This window comes from Rhopalosiphum padi, chromosome 1 (assembly GCF_020882245.1).
Source record: "Rhopalosiphum padi isolate XX-2018 chromosome 1, ASM2088224v1, whole genome shotgun sequence".
NCBI classification, from domain to species: Eukaryota; Metazoa; Arthropoda; class Insecta; order Hemiptera; family Aphididae; genus Rhopalosiphum; species Rhopalosiphum padi.
Genome location: NC_083597.1, coordinates 62177878 through 62200276, shown reverse-complemented (window position 1 = coordinate 62200276; position 22399 = coordinate 62177878). Strand labels below are relative to the sequence as shown.

The 22399-nt window shown below is 29.3% G+C and overlaps 2 protein-coding genes across 2 annotated transcripts; both read left to right on the top strand.

Annotated features, from left to right (window-relative positions):
* Positions 1-1890: 1890 nt before the first annotated feature.
* Positions 1891-4970, top strand: LOC132917108 (protein hairy). Its single transcript, XM_060977673.1, has 3 exons — positions 1891-2422; positions 3833-3928; positions 4003-4970. The coding sequence occupies exons 1-3, from the start codon at positions 2321-2323 to the stop codon at positions 4651-4653; spliced, it is 849 nt and encodes a 282-aa protein (XP_060833656.1). The 5' UTR covers positions 1891-2320; the 3' UTR covers positions 4654-4970.
* A 5251-nt stretch (positions 4971-10221) lies between these two features.
* On the top strand, positions 10222-22147 carry LOC132917865 (alkaline phosphatase-like). Its single transcript, XM_060978828.1, is given in 10 exon segments — positions 10222-10316; positions 10319-10456; positions 12990-13040; positions 13975-14207; positions 15111-15322; positions 17385-17514; positions 17596-17779; positions 18090-18262; positions 21344-21599; positions 21742-22147. Coding segments are annotated over 10 exon segments (1653 nt in total). The 5' UTR covers positions 10222-10234; the 3' UTR covers positions 21936-22147.
* The last annotated feature ends 252 nt before the right edge of the window (positions 22148-22399 follow it).

Below are 22399 nucleotides of genomic sequence, written 5' to 3'. Positions count from 1 at the left end.
TACAACAAAATAATAAAATCGGTTTTGTCGAAATCTGGTTTGCATAAAAATGTCTTAACGTTAACATATTTCTTTTTAATTGTGAATAACTAATAATAATATATGAATCAGACGACAGGGTAATCGGCGCAGACATGTGATGAAGCCCAACTACGGCAAAAATGCTACTCCTAATCCGAAAAAGTAATTTTGTATTTATAAAAATACTCGTTGAATCAATTCATACTGTAACTATTGATTTTAATAAATGCTATAAATTATATTATATATTAGGTAGTATTCTAATAAAATAGTCATATTTAATAATATAACACTTTGCCAATACGCCAATAAATAGTATTAGAGCAATAGAGCCCTACTGTTTTCTTTTATTTTCGATGTTCTACTGCTATACACAATATATAGCTTCCAGTTACAATGTGTTACAGCTATAATATAGTACAATAGACACTAGTGTATATTATGCTGATTATTAAATAAAACAATAAGTACGTATGCAATTATAATTTATAGTTTAAGTGTATAAGTATTGTAATATTGTACACACTATACACCAGCTAACATTTCCATACGGTTTCCTGAGGAAATATCTAAAGACTAAAGAGTATAGCAGACATGAAAAAAATTATTTCGAAATTGTAAATAAATCTGGAATTAACAATAATTCATTTTTATGACTTAGCTATTTATAATTTATGCAGATATTCTAAAACCAAATGTTTATTTTACGACTATATTGGGGTGGCCTTTAATCCTTATTCATAAGCTGGTTGATTTTTTTTTTAACTTTTATCTTAAAATACACGCCCATTACAACGAGCACTATTTATGTATATAAAAAAAAGAAGTACTCACGGCCAACGGCTAACTGCAGGTGTTGGGCCGTAGGAGTTAGCCATTTAATACATAATATTGTAGTGTCTATTAAATTAACCAAGTGACGAACACTTGTTACTCCATACTCGAATTGTCGGGTTGAGTACCTATCCGACACCAATCACGTACAATATATAAGGAATGCACGTATAGGTAGGACGCGTCGGTAAACAAATCAAATAAGGTAGGTACGTGTAAGAAATAAAAAAATAATTATTATTACGTAAATATTATACCTGTACAATAAGTGATATAAACCGATAACGCGTAGCAAAATAAAGGGGGTGAAAACGGTTATGTATTAATGTATTATTATGCGCAGTATACCGTTTATGGAAATTCGTTAACCGAAATGGTTGTTGCAGTATACCCAATATTTATTATATTATAATAATAAAATATGTAGTCTTGTTCAGAGATCCCTCCTCGCCATAACAATATTATTCCGTCTGGTGTCCGAGACCGAGAGAACAGCTTAAAAAAATAATAATGAGCGACCGTCTTGCAATAATAATTAAATAATAACAATCAAATATATACATGAATTTATTGCTGTATACGAACAAACCGACAAGCCGGGGGACGGTGTGTTTGGACGGGACGATAAACGGAAATCCTAAGCAAACAACAACAACAACCATAATATTATCCACGGCCGTACGTCCGCGTGAAATATTTGCATTTCGCCTTTACCCGTAACGTATTTACGGCGATAGTGGCAATAACAAGTAATACCTATAACTACTATAACGATATGATGATGATGATGATGATAATAATAAATAAACAATAATAACGAGTAAATACTGAATAACACACCGCTTGGCGCTTTGGCGGGTGGGCGGCGAGCTGTTCTCGTCGGACGTCGCCGCCGCGGAGACGGGTCGCGCGCGACGGTCACGAGCAACAGGTCCCCCACCACCGCTGTGCGGTGGCGGCGGTCGGTCGTACCGCCGATAGCACCTGTGCGTGTGCCCGCCCCGTGGCTCGCGTGCGTTTGATGTATGCGTGTGGTGTGCGCGCGTGCATGTGTAGCGCGCGTGTGCGTGTGTGTGTGTGTGTGTGTGTGTGTGTGTGTGCGTGCGCGTGTGCGAGCGTGTTCGAACGCGCGCGCGACCGTCTTCATTCCGCTGGTTTTCGGCACGGAAGCGCCAAGTGAGTAGTGACGACCGCGTCGCGTCTACTCTTCGGCAGCAGCAGCAGCTCGCACCGACACGCGTCGCCACCCGGTGGTCCACAGTCTGTCCGTCTCGTGCACACAAGAGCGCGCGCGCTCGCTCAAGTACTCTCGCAGCACCGACGAACTTCGTGTTGCGCACCGTTCGCGATCAACCGCTGTGCCGTGCTCGACTTTTTATCGTTATTATTTTTTTTTTCCTCGTCGTCCGTATACGTGTATCTCAGGTACCACGTTTTTTAAAGATAACATAAAAAAAAATAAACCATGACTTCCGGAGTAGCGGACGACGATCCGCTGCAGTCGCAGCGCTCGCCTTTGGCCACCGACGCGTGCAGCCAAAAGAAAATAAACGAAAACAATCGTCGGGTGAGTTGAACAATAATTCAAGATATAGAAATTATAGACATTATAAACGCGTTATGTTAAATACATTTCATAAATAAACCGTTATTGACTATGATGGGTTTTCGGTCGTTGAGTATAAAAATATACAGTTTTTTTTTCTTACTAGGAGTCGATAAAACTGTTAAAAATAACGTTTTAGATATTGTTAAATATTTTAAAACTTATAAAATGGTCATAGAAGTTAAAGATTTCAAAAAAAAAAATTCTTAAGACGAGACGACGAATACGAACATACGATGAATATAGTGCGATTTTATTACAACTGCGAAGTTTCAAGATTAAACAAATATTATCAGATATTCAAACAACGTACAATAATAATACCTACTAATAAATTTAATTAGTTAAAATAACAATAATTGTTATAGTCCATAAAAATTATTAATATAGTTTAAAGTTAAAACAAAAATTGATTTTTCAAAATTCATTTGTTTTTTTGTTAGTATTAATGAAAATTATATCACTATTTTACTACTTATTTTACTTTTTTATGTTTATACGATATCTGTGCGGTTGTAAACCATAAATGCCTTTTTTACAATCAATTATCTAACATTTTCAATGATAATGAATTATATAAATTCAGATTAAATGCAATGATAAAAAGTACATATTATGTTACATAATATTTAAATATTGAAACGATCTCACATCCAAAGAAAAACTAAAAAAGATCACGGTATTTTATTTTAATTTATAGCATAATAACAAATGTAGTTAATTAATTTGTGACGCCAAAAAAACGATTTTAATACCTATATTATACTTATATTGTTTATCTCTTTTAAAATTTAAATGCACGTTTTATATCCATGTCATTGAAATAAATCACAACACAAAATTATATAAAACTTAAATACCTACTTAATAGTTTATTAATAGATAATAGTTTCACTAAATACAAATATTTTGTTGATTAACAACTACCATATTATTTAAAATTAAAAATATTTACTCATTATTATTTTAATTTATATTAAATTTAATAACTTTACTTATCAAATTATTTGAAGGTGACTAGACAGCTAGAGTAGGATAAGTAAATATATACTAAATTACTACAATTATAAGAAATATAAGTTTTGATTTTTATTCTTTGTAACGTAAAAATGAATTAGGTATAGGCAGCTTCTTATACACGCGTGTCATTCGTGTTGTACTGCTGAGGTTACGGCTCACTTATAGATCGCAATTATTAAAACTTTATTTGATTTTATTAATGAACATTAAGAAGTAATAAACCTATCTTTACTGTTGTTTTTTTTAATCGGGTGATACTGGGTTCAATATGTCTATATTCTAACTCTAAATCATTCGGGATAACTATTAATAGAATGAAAATAAACTTAAGGTTACAATTTTTTTTTCTAGAGCAATAAACCAATAATGGAGAAGAAAAGAAGAGCAAGAATAAATAACTGTTTGAACGAATTAAAGACTTTGATTTTAGATGCAACTAAAAAAGATGTAAGTATAAATTAATAAAAAAAATAATTATAAAAATGTATAAACATTATTAAATTGTTAATTATATTTTATAGCCAGCTAGACATTCGAAATTGGAAAAAGCAGATATATTAGAAATGACTGTAAAACACTTGGAATCTATGCAAAGGCATAATGTAGCTTTATCTGCTGCCACAGAGTCTACAGTAGCCAACAAATTCAAAGCTGGATTTACAGAGTGTACAAATGAAGTAAACCGATTCCCTGGGCTTGAACCTCATGTTCGTAAACGTCTCATGCAGCACTTGAATACATACTTCAATAAAGAAAGTGGAAATAACAATTCCAAAATGCTTCCTACACCTCCAGAAAAACCAAATCTACAATTACATTTGGACTCTAACCAGAACGCTATACTATTGGGCACCACTGGTTCGGCTTGCGGAGTTCAACTGGTTCCTACAAGACTTTCCAATGGTGATATTGCTTTAGTTTTGCCTTCTAGATCTACTGAAACATCACCACCACCGCCCCTTTCTATGATTGTACCAACACCACCATCCACTCAATCTGATTCATCTGATACCGAGTCGCCTATGCCTGATAGGCCTTTATCGTGCTATTCAATGGGTAGTACTGATAGTACAGACACATACAGTCAGCCAGAACTTCCCCTGGCATTGGTTACCAAACACAGACGAGACGACGAACAGTCAGATCTAGAACAGCCCTGGCGGCCATGGTAGTAATAATTTATATACTGGTTTCACAGGATACTCTCATTAATTAAGTGTTTATATTTTTATTTTCAAAACATGTGTATGCATACTATTTTGCATTCATTAAATTACATTGAAATATTTCTTTGTGCCATACATTTGAAATCGTAGAAATTTTTTATTAGAAGTAAAAGGCTGGTAGCTCATAACTATTTCATAAGACAGCTAACATTTATATTTTTATTTTTACATCATAATTTGAGAAATCCAATAATCAATTAAAATTATTTTGTTGGGATTTTTTAACGCTAAATTGTATAATAGTAGGTACCTCTACTCACCAAGTTATTGAAACAAAACAGGGTTCGTGCAAATATTATGTTAACATAATTTCAAGATAAAATATTAAATTTGCCGGGCATTAGTGCAACGTATGTTATCAGTGTTAACGGTTAATTCTTATCCAATTATCGTACATGATTAATACATATTATAATAATGATTTTTTATTTTTATGTTCAATTGTCTTTATTTTACATACCTACCTTGTACCTATAATTATATACGATTTATTTATCAATTGTATTAATTGTTCATTTAATTTGTATTTATTTATATTTAATCATCTTCTATATCGATTAAATGCTTACCTAGCTTATAACTTTAATAATAAGAATGTAAGATATTTATAGAAATCTATAAATTTTGAGTTAAATGACTAAAATGCATAATAAATTTGTTTTTGTTAAATTATGTATGATTGTAATGTTGTATTATATATTATAAATCTTGAATTTTAAAAAAGTACCTTTTCAGCAATAATTGCATTGTCTTCCATTTGATTGTATCTTAATGGGCTTACCTGTTATTTGCATGTTACTTTATTTTAATATTGTGTTATTCAATTATATGAAATATATTGTAAGATTACTTGATGTTTAAGTAATACAATTATGTTATTAAATTAGAAAAACGTGTACATTCTTTATCATAATTAATAAGATGAAATATTACTATCCGTCATCCATTATAAATAAACTACATGAATATAAATATAAAAGACGCCGAACATTTTTTTTACCTAAAAATGAATATGCCATTTGGATGAATTTCGTATTTAGCATTTAAGCAAATAAATTAAACCGTTTAGCCAAGTATAATAAACTATGGGTACGTTTAACATTATACTATTGTAATTATATTATAGTAATTGTACAGGTAATAATAGTTAGTATTTAATTGTGAATGCCATGTTATAGATGTCTACTGTGTTTTATTAAATTTTATTTAGTTTAATTAAATTTAATAATAGATATAAAATTAATAATATTGAAAAGTGTTACGTCTTAATCGACTATTTAACACTTAAATTTAGCGAATCAAATGAACTTTTAGGTATTTATTATATACTTTTAAGTATTCCAATACTGATGATCTTATAGTCTGTTAAATTTTTAGTTTTCGTTCTGCAATCGGTATAAGGACCCTCCGTAAAATTTCGTCCAAAACGACAGTTCAGGGGCGGATCCAGAAATTCATCAAGAGGGGGGGAATTAAAATATATCCATCAGATACATACCTACTTAATATCATACTTATTAATATAAACATTAATTACTTATATTAAATTTACTTATTATAATATTCACCATTTAGAATTTATTCTTACAAACTGGTATCAATGACAAAATTTTTATACTTTTATAAATTTATAAAATTTAAATATAATAAACTCAATGGGGGGGGGGGTATTTACCCTTTTACCCCTCCCTTGGATCCGCCACTGAACGACACTTAAGTCTTATATTTGATTTACCCAAATGACCTACGCTCTTGTATATAATATAATATAATTCTAAAGAATTCGTTCTATAACTGTATTGTAATGATACCTATAAAAGATATATCAACACACTATTATACATTTATACCTATGTCCTATTTACATGCAAAGTACTGTCAATAAGCTATAGGTAACAAGTCTTATGAAGTACTTGACTTGAGTTGTCGAGTAAAGTATTCAAATACTTTTAGATTTTAAGTGGCGCGATGATAAATCATTGTGAATAAATAACAATTCTGAGCGATCTGTCAGTCCATATAATATAATATAATAATCTATTCTGTGAGATGATACTTTGATATTCTTCTTCTTCTTTCTCTTGTGAATAAGTTCTTAATACATATAAACTATAGTTTAGTTTAATGGTTTGAAAATTCCATGGTATAGTAAATCATAATAAGCGTAGACGCGTATTAAATTATTTTTGGAATTTTGGATATCAATAAAACAAAGTATAATCGTTATTTTTTATTTGAATTTTGAATATTCCATCTTCTAATACTTCAAACTTAAAATAATAATAAAAAAAATCGTACATATATATTTTTGAAATTTTTAAATTGCTGTGTGAAATATAAATACTTATAAGTTATGACTTTATGAGATACCTTATAAGTTATAATGTATATAATCTTAAGTCTTAACTATTAAAATGTTTATGATTTTGTTAAAATTTAACCTACTAAAGTTCTAATGCTTATACAAAAAATGTTTTTTTATTTTAGTCATAGTTACTTAAATATTTATAACAACTTAAAAGGAACCTTCTAATACATTTTCAAACTTAAGATATTAATATTAAAACTTTAAAATAATTTCAATAATAATTCTACGAATTTCGAGAATATTTACGTAACATCAGTTTTTGATTTTTTTGTTATAATTCAAAAATAAAAACATGAAATTTCGACAAAATATTCACAATATTATTTTCTAAACATAATTTTTTTAATATTCTTGCTATTTTTGTTTTATAGATATTTTCCCTAGAACAGGTTTTTAGATTTATGTATCATATATTTGTTTGTTAGTAAATAAATTTGATACATGTATAGTTGTGTACATCATCCATCGTACATTTTTAATCCAGTAATTAAAAAATATATCTAAAATATAAAGAAAAAATTTTTAAAGTTAAAATGTTTAAAAAAAATCGTTTAAATCACAAAAATATATAAATAATTTACAAATAATTATTATTTTGAAACATCCACGAATTTATAATAATAATACTAAGTTAATATAACAATACCACAAAGTTATTGAATGTGTTACAAAATTCCTCGTAAGTTTTTTTTACTACTTTAAAAATAAAGTCTATCGTTAAGCTTTATACATTTTTTAAAAGCATTTTAGTTCAAAGTAAGATGTAAGTTCCAGTATTGTCAACATTGGGTTATCGTGTTATGTTTCCATAAGCAGAAATTTGGTGAAATTACTGGGGGGGGGGCTGAGCAATATATGTGCCATTACACCTATATAATGCTAAGACCTGTACTTTAAACTTCTGGGGGGCTTAGTCCCCTTATGTTACATGTATACAGTATACAATATACGCAAGGAATAGTAGACAAATGTTGATAACGTAGTACGACTAGTACGTACCAATATTGTAAGCTTAGATCATATACTATACTATTGTATAGACATATAATAGATTTTGGTTATATCGAATCTCAAGAGGAACAATAAAAATATATCGAAAAATTTAAGATATTGAGTTTTTATCAAATTTTATATAAACATAAAAAAATATTTAATATATCAAATTAAAAAAAAAAAATCTGTTACTAATGTTTGTTTTTCATTACTTCTATACCTTCCGCGATGTATTCCAAATAAGATAATGCAGAAAAATCGCCATCTTTACCTGAAGTAGTCTCAACAAAATGTATTTATGTTTTTAAAGCGTGTTTAACTTGTAGAATTGTAATTACTGTGACTCCTTCCATAGACCTTATACTAGGGGTCAACAACTAATTTCTATGGAAGTCTGTTTTAAACTTACCATACTAGCCGCGGTCCCTAACAGTTTTAATATTTTACACACGTTAATAAATACATTTTTTTTAAATTAGTATTTATATTGATTTATTTATGCATTTGTTCAATACAGATTAATTTAATTTTTTTGTCGTAATATTAATTTTATATGACACACTTATAATTTTTATTTATTTATATAATAAAAAATTTAAAATTTACTCCGTGGATAAGGGTCTGTAAAAAGTGTTCGCAGTCCGCCAGTTGGTGACTCCTACTTTATACCCTTATAGCTTATATACATAAAAGGTCTATGCTTCTTTTTCATTTTATGGTTGGAATTCACTCTTGTTGAAATTTTCGATGGTTTCTGATAAAATTTCGTTACTTGTTCATGTTCTTACCCTAATAAAAATAATATTTGTGTACCTGAAATAACGAAAAACAATTAATTTTATATCGAATTATTGAGAGTAAAATGACAGAATGTGGTAAAACATTATTGACACATTGAGTGCGTTATAATAGTTTCAAGGGGATTCCATAGTGTAGTTGTGTAATTCAAGATAACGAAAAATTCGAGATAGCGACGTTCGACACAATAGTAATCTACTGTACACGTAATATATGATTGAAGCCTAGCCTACAATTTCAATATATTATCAAAGTGTAATCTACACCAGTGGTTCTAAAACTAGCTAATACTTAAATTAGACAGAGAATCCTTTTTTTTTCTGCGCACGTATAATTTAAATGTTGTTCGAAGAAAATATTCTTTACCAAGTATATCGTCTAGTGGAACTCAATTGTGGACTCTCAAATATCAACTGGGCACTGGCAGACTACTGGGGGTTCGCAGAAGCGCGAACCACTGAGAACTATTGCTATACACAACACGTTGTAGTATGAACTATATGAATATATATAAACCCTCTACTGGCTATCTACTCCCGCATACGAAATTATGAATAACGATATATATTTAAATATTTTACTAAGAATCATTGAATGGCACAAATTTATTTTATTACACAGATATGTTTTAGGTTTTTTTTATTTACTTTGGTTTTACCTGCTTAATACATCATATTTATATTTAAAGAAAATATATAATAGCTAATAGGTAAATATAGACTATAGACACATCTGCAAATAATTCTTAATGACGACTGAACTTATTTAAATTTTAAAGGTGGTTCAACTGGTTCAAGCATCGTCTATAGTCAATGCTTACAAGGGATTACGAGAGACTTATAGACTAATAAATACATATAATTTAAATAACCATAGAATAATAAATTTTGTTATTACTCGACCTAGGTATAAATACCTAGGTATAAGTGTTCTCTATGGGTAAAACCAAATCAATTTACATGAAGACAACCACAAAACATTTTTTCTTTTAATTACCTAATTAATTAAAACACTTCAGCGTTATAAACTCTTCAATTAAACAATTTTTATAATAATTGGAATTGTGTTTAAGATTAATCACCATGAAAAATATTTGTAGGTAAATAATTATTGTGATAAATGTGGTTTGTATAAGTTACTAAAACAAAATTATTAACCTAGCAACATAAATATTAATGTAAGATTATAATGTAATTATTAATTGATACCTACATAAGATAATATTACAATAATTAAAATATTGATATAAAAAAATTCATAATAATAATATTATAAAACCAGTGAACTAGTCCTTGTGTCCAATTTTACATCATGAATCCTTCGATTATACATTCACAACCGTTTACTATTTGCAGATAATATGACAACATGGTACGAACGTACGATACTGTTTTGAGTTTTCCCAGTCATTCGGTTTACACCGGACACGCCAGACAGATTAGTTTCAAGAAACTATCGTAAGTCTCCGTAGAGACGTTAAAATGACTTCCTCTCACTTTGCGTTATTTACAATTGTATTAATCATTTTTGTTAACGCCAAAGACACGATTGCTCGGTCGAAACCATACTCTAAGCCCAAGTCATCGATCGGTAAGTTTTATTATTTAAAAAAAATTATACGTACCTATTATTAATATTGCTGATGATTTCCTCGTTCAAATTTATATTCCTATAATAGTTTTATGATTATGGGATAATACTGATTGTTCTACTATATTTGTGGACCAATAAACTAAGTAACACCTCAGCTTTTTTTTAACTTTAATATTATCTGTAAGTAGTCCATACACGTGTGTTATTTTAAATATGCATTATAATTTGCGATTATCCATTCATACTACATATTATTTTAAAAAACATATATATGTATGAAACGTAGATAATAATATGTACCTAGCTATGTAGATTCTTCATTTTGATATTAATACAATAACAATTACATATCATAACACTTAATTAAACGGTTAAAAATAAGTTTAATACATATATCATATATGTGAATTGTGTATATTAGTATATTATTACAGTAGGTAATTTTACACCTATACTATATAATATTATATACACGCAGGAATCAGAATTTTGATTTTATCACAGATATACAATAAATCTATACTTATATTTATTTACTTACGTGTTTGTTTGTTTTTATTCTGGGTTGGTATTATAAATTACATTTTCTTCAATATTCTTGAATTTGTTGATTTTCCTAAAATGTACTATATATTATTTTACAATATATTGCTCAACACATTTTTCTAAGGTTTTACATAAAAACTCCTACGTCGTTATAGTTGAGGCAGAACAAACTTAATCATTTTTTAAACGTCGACTTAAGTCTTAAATAATATTTTGTTCAAAATTAAAAATTTAGTTCAAGAAACATAAATCTTGTTTTTCAATTCTTGACTTTTAAGGAATTTTTAGTACATACACTTGTTATAATTTTAAGCACAAATATTTAATGTTTTTTAGTGTGTATAATGTTTTATTTTATCGTTCAATGGCGTTATCTATATTTTGCTATATATATTTGACTATTTGAGTCTCGAAAATTATCATATTCGTATCAAATTCTAGTCATATTTAAGTTCAATATATTATATTGTACACATTTCACATTAATAAATCATTCAAAAATAAAAAGGACAGTAGTATAGATTATTTATTATTGTTATAAATGAAATTATGAATATTGTGTGCGGTGTATCTATATATGCCTATTAAATTTATTATTTACAATAATGAATAAACTATCGTAGTTAAATGTTACATTTGCATTTATATTATATATATATATATATATGATAAGCCCACTTAGTTTTCACGATATTGATAAGTTCCATATGACATGATATAATATGGTATTTTATATCTAATCATTCTTTGTCCGTGTTTTTTTAGTTAAATCATAAGCTATTTACAGTTATAAATTATAACTTAAAAGTATTACATTACAATTTTTAAGTAATTTATGTAATGTTCACATATTTACTAAGAGGAGTACGTCGTACCCTGCACGTGTGTTGTCTCCGTCTTATTAACGCATAATATACCAAAATTAACAGTCCCAATCTCCCAATGTTGTGTGGTTAGCTTAATTAATGAGGAAAATTGACCTATTATTTTATACTTAAAGGTAAGAACATCATATGTGCTTTCTCATAAGTACCTATTTGACGGTATTTAAATTGTTAAGCAAATGATGAGTATTAAAGTATGTAAATTATAAAAATTTAAAAATCTTATAAGAAAACAAAGATAATATTTTCACATTTAAGGTTGATAATCAATCCATTTTATGTTATTAAACCATATGACACAAAATTGGAATTGCTAAACACAAATTTTCTGTTTCACATTCGTAAGATGGAGACAAGTAGACAATATATTATTATACCCTATTCGGGTATTTAGTCCTCTTATAATATTAACACGTTATAATAATTATCAAACTTAATAATTGTATCATTAATATAAAATAGTAAATTTAATTTTTACTCATCTAAATACGTTTCAGATATTTATTATTTGTTTCTTTGAAATTTGTATAAATTAATCCCTAAAAACAATAATAAATAATATTATTCACTTAAATCAAATTTTAAAAATTATAACAAATATAGATAAATATAAAATAGTATAAGATTGAATGTGCCAGTATATTAGTGTAAACTTTAAAAACATTTATACAGAGACATCTAAAAAAAAAATCATTTTAATTTAAGAAAATAAAAATTGTTAGTAATTATAGTACAACTGTTAATATTACTGCAAATTTAAATAATTAGCTATACAATATATTAAATAGTATACACTGCAGTTCTTTGAACCCAAAACATACCTATAGTGATCAGTGGGTTCCCCTTAATTCCGTTTCCCGTGTGATTATCACATTTTGACGGCAGCGAGGTCGTCAGAATCAAAGTCTACCAATCATTTACATTTCTTGACACGGTCCTGTAATATCGCCTATGATTTTGCACCCATGACTGCATTAGGGGTCAATCGTTACATATCGATTGGCATAAGATTACGACATAGCCATAGCCCATAGGTAGGTAACTACCCACATCGGCATTGATGGGCGTTTCACATCAATTGGTTCTATTTGATTTTCCAGATGATTATTTCGCGGACAAGGGACGACCTCTACAGCAGACACGAGAATATGGTAAGTACGAATACTTCGAAAGACCACTTTATAACTATCAAAAAGTTTGCTGGTCCTGGTCGTGATTACCTTACAATATTATGTCAGTAACTATGAACGTGCAAATTAAAAATATTTTTATGAATTAGTATCTATATATTACTACTGCAGGGGCGTTATTCAATAAGTTATATTTTTACAGTTGTGTCACGCTATTTTCGTGTAAGTACATATTATTATAATAAATGCCAAATATAATTTTACGTTTATTAACACATCAATCATACAACCGTCTATTGATGATCATCATTTCAAACACATACGTGATATATAATGTTATAATGTACATATATAATGTTTATGCAGTAAAATGTGTGTCTATAATAAAATAAAAGACAAGCACTGGCCTAAACGCCTAATCATCTGGATTATAAAGTCTCATATAAATACAATATAATATAAGTTATAACATATTTAATTAATAAAGTTTTACATTTTAATAACATAACTCACACACTTCTTAAAGCCATCCCTGTACAACTTAAATTTAAAGAGAATTGATGATACACCATATTATTGCACGTACATTTTTAGTTTTAATTTTTAAAGTTGTTTTATAAAATTTGCCTTTTTAAAAATTGGAACGATGCTCCTGCAAGATAACTATATAAGTACTTACTAATAGTAAAGGGTATTACTGTTTATTTATATCTATCTGCGTTCACATAACATCACAATTCACAATACATAAATAATATAAGAATACATAATATGTAGTATATGGTACACATATTAAGTTTAACTGTAGTAGTTATTGGCTATTATAGTATAAAATATAATATCTTATATCACTATATATCACTTATATTACATTCACTATTTCTTTATTCATTATATTTCTTCAATGCTTAATAATTATTTTACTCAACTCATAATATATCTATAACCTATATAGATGCAAACTTTTGGATGAACCGTGGCATGTCCGACCTCGGGCGTCGGCTCAAAGACCTAGAGAACCCGATCGTCGGTCGGGCTAAGAACATAGTGTTCTTCTTAGGCGACGGCATGTCTATAGCAACGGTGACCGCGGCCAGAGTGCACATGGAACAGTTATCCGGCAGCGCGTTCCCTGATGGTAATGCTTCGTTGACATTTGAAAACTTCCCGTACACCGGATTGGTCAGGGTACGGTATATTATACATTATATTATGTACTATATGTATTGTGTATTATTATTCGTTCGTTTACGCTAGAACCCTCGAGGAATTTAACAAACTTCCATTACAAATGTTACTATATTTATTAAATAGTCCTGTTATACCCTGTATAGTCATACCTACCAAAAATTTTTAGGACACGAGTCATAGGCAATACGGACAATATTATAATTAGATACGCATATAATAAGCGGGAAAAGAATTTTTTTTTGGACACGATCAAGCCTAAAACTGCAGGTCTTTGACTTAAATTACCTAAGAATATCTGGATACCAAACCATATTCCGCCATAATGCTATATTCTAGAATCTAGACTCTATATGGGTGGTCAAATCGCGGCTCGTGTCATAGACTTTTGCGGTTCGCATCTTATCGTAACATTTTTACAAAAAAAAAATGTTTTAATATGAATTTATGTATATTTATATATGACCTTTTTTTTTTACATTTTGGCTCTTCTATGTTTATTAATATATTTGGTGGCTCGCGAGTCTCTTCTCGCTGGCCACCCCTGCAGCTCTATAGTATCGATAGCTAAAGCAAAGTAAAAATAATAAGACCCTGCAAACGTTTTACATCTGTATTATATCGAATATACTACGGTTATCTTATTTATGAGATACCTAGTCGAAATTCAACAAATAAGTATATATTGCGTATTAATAATTAATACCTACAATAGGATGCAAAAATGATTAAATTCACATTTCACTTGTACAGTATAGATTATGTAGTTACTATAGTTATATCACATCGTGTTGTACGTCATATACTTATACTCTATCTAAGGATTTTTAATATAATAATATTTTGCATGTGAACATTTCTGTTTTTCCATACATACGTGTGTGTGTGTGTGTGTGTATATAGACGTATTGTGTTGACAAACAAGTAGCCGATTCAGCTTGCTCGTCGACTGCTTACATGACCGGCGTCAAGGCGAATTCGGGCACGGTAGGCGTATCGGGCGCCGTCCGAGAAAACGATTGCAAAGCATCGTTAGAATCCAAGAACCAAGTCGACTCGATATTGCGGTGGGCTCAGATGGCTGGCAAGTCTACTGGAATTGTCACTACTACGAGGTGAGTAAATCAGTTGTATATATTTTCTGAGTAAGTACGCGTGCTATCATGTACATGCGTACGTAGGCACATTATAGATATTATTTAGGTATTCAGATATTATTAGGTATACATACATATAATTGGATTCTCTGAACAAGATCGAAAAAATTATAGATTGTAAAAGTATAACTATAAAGTATAATGACACATCAAATTAATTTAACTTTTCTGAAAATATTTACTCTGGGCTTGACTTTTTAAATTAGTAGGCATTTTTTAATGTCTTACATAAATTTAATAGCATATATTGACGTAAAAATACTTAGACATTGGCTCATGAACTACAAGTATATAGCTATAGAAATACAACTGAAATTTATACTATTATAAGGCTATACATAGATATGATTTGTGTGCAGAATATAATATACGGGATTGCCAATAAATCATGATGGTAAAAGGTAATGGACAAATTTACATAAATCAATTAATATTTTTTTAATTTGCACTGTACAGTTCGTAATTCGTAGAGAATGTATTTTTGCGGTTATAAAATAATACTTGAGTTTATGAAGTCATGACAAACACTTTCGACGCAAACATAAATACATTTTAATTTGATTATTTATTGATAATTTTTTATAATGTATTATACATTTTCCTTATTTGATTAAATTTATTTTTGATAATACAACACCCAGACCGGTTTCAAGATGACTAAATTTTAAAATAAAGGTGGGATAAACATTTTTTGATTATAGAACCAGATATAAGACCACCCACTATGAAAAAAGTACAATTATTACTATAATTATATAGCCTACTCTACTCTTATAACCGTTATTATTCTAAGCAATATAAGGTTATTAGGTATACGTATTATTACCTTTATTATATTATATTATATTAGTGGTCCATTAATGAGGTAATATATAAACTCTTTATTATTGACCCATTCAAGATACATCTATATATATAAGTTTATTATTTAATAATACTTCAACAATGCAATATAATAATGAATGGGTTGATGGGTATTATAATAGTATACACGCGAGACACACGCCCCACGACTCACTCCCCACATGTACTATATACTTACACTAACTATAATTATTACCAGAAGCTATCTGGTCTTGCAATTTCTAGATTTTGTTTAATTAGCTCACTTTTGTTAAATTTGAGAAGCGATAAAATAGATTTAAGCCTGATATAAGTACATTATACATTATATTGATAGTAGGTTTATAATATCTACTAAAAATATCAAAACATTTTGTTAGATAATAATATAATATATACTTAATAACAGGAAATTATAAATATAATTATGGCCATTTCTACGTTATTCATTAGAAATCCAAAGACTTCATCAGTAGTCTGACGAGTAATGTGATTGAAACAATGTAGACAATATGGTATACATAATACTATAATAGTATAAACATCTGCTCTTGCCACAAAATCAGTATATATAATGATTCATTAAACATGGCCAGTGATCACTGGTCACCACATTTTTTCTTTTAGTAATTAATTTATTCTAATTCTAATTTTTTAAATTTTAAAGTTCCTAATATATTTTATAAGGACTACTTTCTAATATGTACTTATATTTTGCAAGTATATAACTTAAGTGTTCTGCATATGTGCCTACTTATTTTTTTCAAATTAAAATCTCCCTTTATTTTCTATATATTATAGAGAAATAATTTTTTTTTAAGTCTTTATATTTCTAAATCTTAATTCAAATTTTTAGGTCTAACCTTTAGTTCTTAGTCCTTACCTAAAAATACTTAAGATTTCCAAAAATCTAAATTTAAATAGATAAATTATTAAAAGAAAAATAAAGATGAACATTCTTGTGGTGAATCACTTATATGATATATATACATTATTGGTGATTGACCTACATATTAATATAATAATGGAATTAAGACTACATTTAAAACATACAACTACATGGTTTTAATTTTTTTAATTTTTTCAACACAGGTGGGTGATAGAGATTTATTTATAATTACTCTGGTTTAGATTTACTACCCTTCATTCACGATATATCTTGTTTTGTCATCTATAGAGTAACCCATGCGTCGCCGGCTGGTGGTTACGCTCATTCAGCGAACAGAGGTTGGGAAAGCAGCGCACCAGACGATTGTTTGGATATTGCTCAACAGTTGATGACTCAAACTCCCGGAATTGAGTTAGATGTACAAAAGCAAAACGATTTTTTAATCGTAATAGGATTTTCCAATATTTTCAGTTATAATAATGTATAATACAATTTTCAGGTAATCTTGGGCGGAGGTCGACAAGAATTCCTGCCAAAAAATATGAACGGTAATCGAGAGGATGGCCGAGACCTGATTGCCGAGTGGAAAGTGAATATGATGAAGAACCATCGAATGTACGAATATGTGAAAAACAAAACAGAACTGTCGGATTTGAATCTAAAAGACGTGGATAAACTGTTGGGTGACTAATAACTATATAGTACATGCATATGTATATATTGTACGTTAATATTGTTATAATTTAACAGCGACACGTTTTTTATTTATAAAAACATCGTTTATTTTATTATAAAATTTAAAGTTAGTAGTATACAATTTTAAAGTTGACTATTACATACCTTTATTTTTTTTTCAAAACAACAATTTGAATAAGCTGTAAAACACTCATTAATGTGAACACTATATAAATATCGATATGCATATTATATCATTTGTAGTACACTGTTACCAATACAATATTAATTATTGAAATTTAATAATAATAATTTAAGGTCTGTTCTCCATGAGCCATATGTCTTACACGGGCACCAAAGAAGTGGAAAGAGACGAGCCATCACTTAGCGAAATGACTATGGCGGCAATCGAGGTATTGCGGAAGAACGAAAACGGATACGTATTATTCGTAGAAGGCGGCAGAATCGATCACGCACATCATCAAAATTTGGTAAGCGCATTCGGAATTTTACGCGGGTACAGACGTACAGTTATTAATACATTATTTGTCCAAAATACACTTATTTACGCTTAATCTCTGCTTTATGCCGTTATCTTAATATAATTACTAAAATTATATTACCCAACTCTGTCTGTAGTCTGTCCTGTCTGAGTTAAAATCAATCCATCAATGGTTTTGCGTTGTATAATACAAATAATACAATATTTGTGGACATAGGCATGCGCAGAACGCAGAAAAGATTTCTCGGGTATGCATGTAGTATGTGGAGCCAGCTTGTTTTCTTTACTCGTCTCTTAAGTTAGATATAGTATATAAACCTTGTATAATAAATAGAAATCATTTAAGAAACATACTGACATTCCCTGCGCGTAAAAAGTCTGCGCTCGCCTATGCCTGTAAAAACCTGGTCAAGATCGGTTCGTCCATTTCGAAGGCTTTCCCAAATAATAAAACAGAAGCGAGACATCAAATGTGTTTGTATGCCTGTTTTCATACAATATTATAATTAATATTAAATTTAATCGTGTTCGTTTGTAAAGCACAACATATACAATTTTAATATTTTGCGTTTGTAAAACGCAGAATAAAATAAAATAAATAATAATAAAAATAAGATCATAAATAATCAAAGGACTCAATTTTCAAAAATTATGCATTGAACAACTTTTTTTTATATTGTTAATAAAATATAAGTAATTAAAATTGTAAGTGTGCCTATACCTTTGAACAGACAACATTTAATTTTTCGTAACAAAAACGATGTTTTTCTAAGTAAATTCCTGCCATCTACATTTCTATTTTCATTTTCTTTTTTATACCTGCATCTGCATGTAAAAGTATGATAATTCTTCTGTACGTGTATATGTCACGATGAAGTCATTCTAAATCAATTTTAATGACATTTTTTGTTTGTTTAAGTGAGTTCCTGGATGGTTTATAGATTTACAATTAAATCAGGTTTCGGTAAGTGACGCTGCAATTGGGTTTTAGGAAATTTTGTAAATTGTAATAGATATGTCTTAATAGTAACACAATGTGTGGATTTTAGATGCTAGTGATCTCAGGAACCACTTATAATATATCGGTACCGGTTTACCGCCTCCTTGTGAGCTTTTTTAATTATGAGTGGGGCGCTAAGGGAGTTGATACTACTGTGACTCATTTTTATTATTCATAACTTATTGCAATGAAATATATTGATGACTGGGAACAATAAAAAATAATTTAAGATATTATATAATGTACTATTAGTAACATACAGAACTATGTATACATACTATAAAAATTTAGTAGGTATAAAAAAATAAAAATTGTCTGTAGAGTTTTGATTTTTACCTAAATTAAACTATAATTTTTTTTAATTAATTAGGAAGGTGGTGTGAGATTTTTGAAAACTATAAAAGGGTATTGAGTAAAAAAAGGTCATGAGGTCCTTTTAAATGAAAGAGCATACTATGGAGTAGATTTTAAGCATAGTTTTATCGAGCGATAAAATATGAATATACCGTGACGCCCATTTATTCAAAAAATTAAAATTTTAATTTAATATAAAAATTGTTTATTTTATCCTTGTCGAAGTCGAGCTTAGTACAACTAGAAGAATTGCCAATATTGCATAAACTTAAATTTTTTCAGTTAATTTTAAAATATTGATTATTATTATTATTATTATTTATTGATACCTATAAAAAAAATTAACGATTTTTCAGTGAACTAATAAAGTAATAAGTACTCTGAAACCGAGATACACCGATGTAAACCTAACCGCGATATTCGTTCAAGCGGAAAAAGTTTTAAGCATTTAAGCCCATTTCTGATTTTATAAGATAATTAATATTAATCAAATAATTAATTTTTAAAATAATTGGAAAATACGCACATAAAGATATAAAAGGAACGCTGAGACCTTTGCAGTGAACAACGAGTATAAATAACGAATTGAACAAGAGTTTAAACCACATAAAAGACACGAGGATACTGCTATTGTTACATGCGCCCATGTAAGCTCAGAAAACAATTTATACATAATATGCCCCTGATCATATAAACAAATAATTTAGTTTAACGAGAAATCTTAGAAAATCAATGAAACTTTAAAAAATATTTAAAAAAATATATTAGTCTGGCACCAGAGTGAAAAATAAATTTAAAAAAATACTGCTTTTAAATGGTCAAAAAATTTTGCATAGGGAAGGGAAAGTTATGTAAAGTCAATAAGTCGGAAATATCATCTATATATACTTAATCAGAAAAACAAAAATATTATTTATCCACAATCCACACGTGTTACGGCTTACGCTAAATGTTAGCATTAGGCAACCAAATTTAATACGGATGCATTTTGTACCGGCTACAAAGCATACAAAACAACTAATGTAATTTTTTTTTTATATAAAAACAAAATCATATCCAATTATGATTATTAATTACAATTAACTTATTTTCCGCAATAACCAATGGCAACCCTATACCTACTGAATAATGTTTTTTTTCAAACAACATTCATAATAAGTTATAACTTATAAGTGTTGTTAAAAGAACAAAAAGCCAACATTTAGGGGTTGAATCCCGGGATGAAAAGTTATCTATAACCTTCGAAAGATTACCTATAAGGAATACAGATAAAATACAATCAAAATTAGATCAGTAGATTTTAAGATTACCCTGCGTCCCTACACAAAATAATGTATATAATTAGGTACAACTTTATATAATATAACACATGTCACATTATACAGAGAAGATTTATTTGTAAATAATATATATCGCGTTGAACTCTTTATTATTTTTAGTATCTGTAAATTTGTGTGTTTTCTAAGACTGCTAAAAGAAAAAAGAATGTTATCTTATTAGTTTGAAGCAATAATACAACCAGAACCGTGCCGTGGAGGAGGGTCTAGGTGGCATGCGCCCCGGGGGCGCATGGTTTAAAGGGCGCCAAAAAAATTGAAATGCATAATGATAAATAAAATAGGGGGCGAATATTTTTAATTTTGCCCTGGGCGCCAAATCTTAACGGCACGGCTCTGAATATAACACACTATCTATAAACGGTCTACCTACTATTAGGCACACATGGCGTTAAGCGAGACGATTGCTTTTTCTCGGGCTGTTGATGTAGCCAACACCGTTACCGATCCAGAAGACACCTTAGTAGTGGTTACATCGGACCATTCTCACACAATGACCATAAACGGATATCCATCTAGGGTTGACAAGATCGTCGAGCGTGTGGAACGTGGCGGCGAAAGTTATTCAATTTTGAGTTACGCCAACGGCCCGTCTGCCAAATTCCACAAGTACCAGAAACAGCCATCCAAATACGGTAAATAAAAAGTTAATTTGGGTGCACCCTGCGTCCGCAGCCGATATAATATATACAATATATGTGTCCCGCCCACTTTATCTATTACGAATAACATACATAATGTTTTTCTTTTGTCACTCGGAAAATTCGAACTATGTAGGTGATAAATTCGATCTATACCCGTCGTTGGTACCCATGTCCCTGGAAACACACGGTGGTGAAGACGTGGTCGTGTGGGCTCGAGGACCGTGGGCACATCTATTCGTCGGGAGCTTCGAACAGAATGTACTGCCTCTGATCATGTCGTACGCGTCGTGCATAGGTCCCAGCAAAGGAAAGTGCTCAGATAGATAATAACGTATAATATCTAGCTATTATAGCTATTAATTATTGTGAGTGATATTCTGTATTTTACAATTTTTACAACATTGATTTTATCGTTGCCTGTTACTGTGATGTTTTGTTAATTTTTGTACATATTTGTGCTCATTTGAGGATGACCATTGTCATTAAAATATTACTTTATGGCTTGACGTAATATATTATTTTTAATGGTATTGATTAATCACGCTATCATTGATCATTGATACACTAAAAACATTGATAGGTACCTACTTACAAAATATAACTATTATTAATAATAATACCGTACTACAGTTTACAAAAAGTGGCCTAAGTTACACATTTATAATTATTAAGGTGTGTATTTAAATTAAAACTAAATTAAAACTATAATAAATCAACTGATGAAAAAATAAATTTTAGGTATTTTTTTAGTGCATTAAAATCCACACCATAATAATTTGGTATATGTTATG

Excerpts from the sequence above, each read along its gene's own strand:
- LOC132917108 (XM_060977673.1), top strand. The coding sequence starts at position 2,321 with ATGACTTCCGGAGTAGCGGACGACGATCCGCTGCAGTCGCAGCGCTCG. Across the intron at positions 2,423-3,832 it reads TAAACGAAAACAATCGTCGG|AGCAATAAACCAATAATGGA; the intron begins GTGAGTTGAACA and ends TTTTTTTTCTAG. Across the intron at positions 3,929-4,002 it reads TAGATGCAACTAAAAAAGAT|CCAGCTAGACATTCGAAATT; the intron begins GTAAGTATAAAT and ends TATATTTTATAG.